This window comes from Ipomoea nil, unplaced genomic scaffold, assembly GCF_001879475.1.
Source record: "Ipomoea nil cultivar Tokyo-kokei standard unplaced genomic scaffold, Asagao_1.1 scaffold0878, whole genome shotgun sequence".
Lineage (NCBI taxonomy): Eukaryota > Viridiplantae > Streptophyta > Magnoliopsida > Solanales > Convolvulaceae > Ipomoea > Ipomoea nil.
In genome coordinates this window covers 129350-134081 of record NW_017617306.1, presented here as the reverse complement: position 1 = coordinate 134081, position 4732 = coordinate 129350, and the positions used below count along the sequence as shown (strand labels likewise).

General features: G+C 35.5%; 1 protein-coding gene across 2 annotated transcripts; it reads right to left on the bottom strand.

The window, feature by feature from the left end:
• Window positions 1-458: 458 nt before the first annotated feature.
• Window positions 459-4170, bottom strand: LOC109179203. 2 transcript variants are annotated; one of them, XM_019328762.1, is made up of 7 exons: window positions 3476-4170; window positions 3265-3345; window positions 3017-3091; window positions 2391-2435; window positions 2199-2288; window positions 1944-2045; window positions 459-1103 (listed from the first exon to the last, which is right to left on the bottom strand). In XM_019328762.1, exons 1-7 carry the CDS (start codon window positions 4043-4045, stop codon window positions 927-929), a joined length of 1140 nt encoding a protein of 379 aa, XP_019184307.1. In that variant the 5' UTR covers window positions 4046-4170; the 3' UTR covers window positions 459-926. The 2 variants fall into 2 exon arrangements, with proteins under 2 accessions (XP_019184307.1, XP_019184308.1); XM_019328763.1 differs by having other exon boundaries at window positions 805-1103; window positions 1944-1996.
• Between the last annotated feature and the right edge of the window lie 562 nt (window positions 4171-4732).

The following is a 4732-nucleotide window of genomic DNA, read 5'->3' as shown; positions in this document are numbered from 1 at the left end:
AGTGAGCTAGTTGATAAGTTTGATAGCAACAAACGCTTTCATCTTGACAGGACTGGACCTTTTACTCTAATGATGCCATTTCCATTTTTAATGATTGCTGATATGGTAAGTTTACTATTTTATTGAGATTTTTAAAATAAGTAAACAGTATTATCTAAAAAAAAAAAAATACAACTCAGTCAAATGTTAATTTTTATTTTAATTTTGTGGTGGCATTTGGTACACCATTGTTGTATAGAATTTATACACTAATAGTGCATCAAATATTTTCTTATATTATAACTATGGAAGAATATGAAAAATGACATGGTAGAGTACATATCCATAATAATAGTAACGAAAAAGATAAAGAAAGTTAATTTTTTATCAAGAAAATGTATAGTATATTGTTGTGCATGTTCAAGAATTGCTTGGAAGCAATCAGCTTTTTGGTGTGAAAGATATCCTAACTAGTTACATTATGTAAAAGACCTATATATCCCCATCAAGAAGTAAACTGTGGCAAGAATAGGGGACCAGAAGCTCGAGAACACATTACTGTGCAGGTAAATATAGTAAAATACGGATAACCTCAGCCAAGCTGGCCAAAGATACAAACTTGTAACCGCAAAATCACAAATTTGAATCCCAACCTTCTTGATTTAAGCTGGTCAGCTATGGACAACCTAAACTGGTTACCTCCTTAAGGTCCTTTGCCAACTAGGGTCACAAGGCAGAGTTCACCCAATGCACACCCTTGAATAGTGGTTGCAGTAAAACAAAATAGGGAAATATCTGCGGGTTTCCCTCGACAACCCAAAAATGCAGCAAAACAAAATAGGGAATATATTAGAAGAAAGGAAAATGAGCGCGATGCGAGGGCAAACGTAATGTTATTTATATGTGTGTGTGTGCATGCATGCAAGGAAACATCAATCTCAAGCACATTATAGGAAATCCATAGGATGCTCCCAATCGTCGTTTCGTTCTTTGAATTTTTTGCGAGAGGAATTTCTCCTTCCGCGTTTGCCATTGTTGGGTTGAGGATGCTGTGTTTCTTCTAGGTCAGCATAATCTTCCAACTCATCTATAGAGTTCCCTCTATTCTGGCCACTCCATAATCCCTATCAAGGATGTTGAATAAAACCACAAGTCAGTTACTGAAGAATTACTCGCATCAAGATGCAGGTATTTCTCGATTATCATGTTTTCCTTTCGATGAATTTAAATGAAAAACTAGCAACTCTCAGGATTAATACAAAATTTTCTTTTGATGGATTAAATGAAAACTGGAACAAAGTGGATATATATATGTTTCAATATATAACCAATAGTATAGATATCCATCAATTAGAACAAATGCATCATGTAATTCTCATGTGTTTATTGAAGCATTCAAAGACAGCCCACAGGCATTAAGTAACCAAAGGAAAATGTCGAATGCAAGATACCTAAGGGTGTGTTTGGTTCATGGGGTTAGACACAAAGAATGAGAATGAAAGTCATAGACAGTGTTTGGTTGATAACTTTTTAAAACACAGGTAATCAGGTATAGGATTTGATTAATCTCTATAAATACAAAACCCATTACCTAATTTAAATCAGGTATCATTCCATCAATTCAACCTTATCCATCCTCATTTCGTTGCCTCCTCACTTCATCGACTTCCTCACTGCATTGCCTACTCACTTTATCGTCACTCTTAAGATCAATAGCCTTGATTTTTTATTTTTGTATTTTTAAAAACCTTTATTCCAGTTATAGGGTCATACATAACCAAACATCAATATTGGTAATCATTCCAATTCCACCCTACTACCAAACATGCAAAAGACATTCACCAAAACGCATTCTAATTACCAAGTATTTGATTCCATTCCGATTCCGATTCCCATTCCCATGTTCAAACCAAACACACCCTAAGTACACAAATGTTCACAATAAAACACAATATACATCTAACCTTTGTAAGCCTTTGTATGCGTGAGGCTGCAGCTTCTTTGACAACAATGGTATCTGATAAAACAGTCACTACATCTTCAACAAATAATCCATAGGTGCTAACCTAACATGAGAACATATATCATGGAATATTTTCAAAAGGAAAATCAAATTTAAAAAACGACGCACGGAACCTCAGTTTGAAGGATTCGTTAGTACATAACTAGGAAAAATAATAAAAATCATTCTTGAATAATAGAGTGACAACTTCACCTACCAAACTTGACGGAATCATTGGTATTCCAAATGAATCAACCTCAAGTGACTCCACGACCCCAGAGTTAACGTTAAAAATGTAATCACGCACCTGCAGAAAAAAGTGTAGGACAACCACCACAAAGAAATAAATCGCATTAGGACATTCTTCAGTGTATTCACGCAAATGTTAAGGATGAAGCTGCAGATTCACCTTTCCAATATTCTGCCGACCTCGTGTTACAACATTGTAACCCACCTAAGAAAGAGCATTCAGCAATGAAATTCACTGAACACAAAAAGCGAAGAGAAACACAGCAACAATGAAGCATGCATTAAAATGAAATCAAGTGGCATGCCTAAGGATAATTGCTCAAAAGTTCTCAAAAATTTATCAAGATCAACATAAAAATTGAATTATGTATATATGCACCATGCCAATTAATGCATAACTACATAGTCCTCATTTCCATCCAAAATCCCCAAGCCATATAATCTACAAAGGGAATAAAATGCAGAGAAGAATGAATATGAGATTTTGAAGAGCTGAGTCTCATAGTGCTGCATGTTCACAAGTCTCTCAAAGCATGACATATTCTTTAAACAACTTCAGTTCTTCCTTTCAATGAGCTTGGATTTTTTCAAGGAAAATGGTAGATGTACTCCGTGGAGTATAAACTCCCACCAAGTGTTTTCAAATTTTATTGGATGAAGAAAAATGAGTAAATAAAAATCATGCCCCACCCCCTTTTATTAAGCAATCAAAGCATGACACATCATTGGGGTAGTAAATGGAAGTACATGTAGAATTAATTTTTTTTTTCAAATCATTAAACCTACCAATGTCTCAAGCCCAGCTAGTCTGAATTGATTTTCCAGCACAGACTCATCCTTGATAAGGAGAACATCTCCCACCTTTAACAAAACACATTATCACTGTGTTAAGCGCTAGTATGCCATCATAATAATATGTAAATAACAATACTTCTAGTTGAAAAATGTACACAAACTTGCCAATTTCAAGAAATTACTTAATCTGATGCTAGAATTATTCCCCTTAGAGACAAAAGGACAGGGGACAAGCCCACCTGTTTGACATCCTCCAGAAGACACCATTCCACTTCTCCAGAGAGTAAGTTTGGCCTCACTTCAACAAGCAAAACAACCCGCTGTCGAAAAGACAACAACAAAAGAGGGTATAACACTATGCAACTACAAGTATCCCTAACAATAGGGTTCAAAGTTTCTAACTTTCATTCAGAAGATTTATACATAAAATGAGGACAACATTGAACTCACGGAATTAATGTCGACCCAGAGCTGAGAAACAAATCCCAAGCTGAGAGCAGAATTAATGGTGATAACTTGTTTAGCAATCATACTCGACCTCCTCATCATTTGCCTCCCGCCCTTCACGCTTCGTTTCTCTAGCTTGGAATCAACATCCCCAGATTCCACTCTACTTCTCACCAATTCTTCATCTTTCACTCGACCCACGCCATCTTTTCCACTATTCTCCCCATGGAATTCAAGAAAACCATCCTCAATCCCATCCCGGGGACTCAAATTCTCGTCTTCATCTTCATCCCTCCGTTCTCTATTCCATTGAATTTCAGTCATTACATCCTCTTTAATCCCAAATTCACCGTAGAATCCATAGTCATCTGAGTTTAAGGGGCTCGAATTTAGTTTGGCTTTTATAGAAGTGTTCGAACTGGGCTTGAGACGGGCGCTGGCATACTGCGCCTTGCTCTTTGAATACCAGAGGAAAGGGAGAAATCTTGGTGTTGGTAGAGCATTAAACCCTAGATTACAAGTGGAAATTAGAGACGAATGGGAGAGCAAAGCGGAATGAAGGCAATCGCACATGGCGGAAATTCTTGCAAATATGAGAAATATTTTAGATCAGAAACCGAGTGGTGGAGTTGATTCTTCACTCACCATCGCAGCCATTTCTGTAACTTTCCTAGCATCATCTCATGTTAACTGCGAAAAATGTTACAGAGTTTAATAGTTTTTTTTACTCTTAACGCTAAATTTGATAGCACTATAGCAGTGATGTTACGACTACAACTCTACAAGGGACGTGATAATTTATCCTACCCAGGGACGGAGTCAAAGGGACAGCTGCCCCTCACCCCACCCCCACCCCCACCCCCACCCTTACCCTATCCTTACCCCCATCTCATATATAGTCTTTGTATGTATATATGTTTAGTAATAATAAAGGTTAATGGTAGTCTTTGTATGTATATATGTTTAGTAATAATAAAGGTTAATGGTTCAAATCCTAGTTTTAACATATTTTTACAATACACACATAACATTATTTTATATTAATAATGAGATGTGTAATTTATAATGTGTTTTCTATTCATATTATTTTATCAAATTAATTATGTTTCATATTTTGTTATGAATATTTTTATAAAGTTTCGATGTGTTTTATTTTTTGTCCATATCCAACAATATTTACAATTATATTTTTTAGGTAATTTATTTATTTATTTTTAAATTATCTCTTTTGTTTTAATGTTTTTTACAATACACACATAA

Coding starts and splice junctions, on each gene's coding strand:
- LOC109179203 (XM_019328762.1), bottom strand. CDS start 4,045: ATGTGCGATTGCCTTCATTCCGCTTTGCTCTCCCATTCGTCTCTAATT. Junction 3,092..3,264: donor TTCTGGAGGATGTCAAACAG/GTGGGCTTGTCC, acceptor GTTTTGTTAAAG/GTGGGAGATGTTCTCCTTAT. Junction 2,289..2,390: donor GTCGGCAGAATATTGGAAAG/GTGAATCTGCAG, acceptor TTTTTTCTGCAG/GTGCGTGATTACATTTTTAA.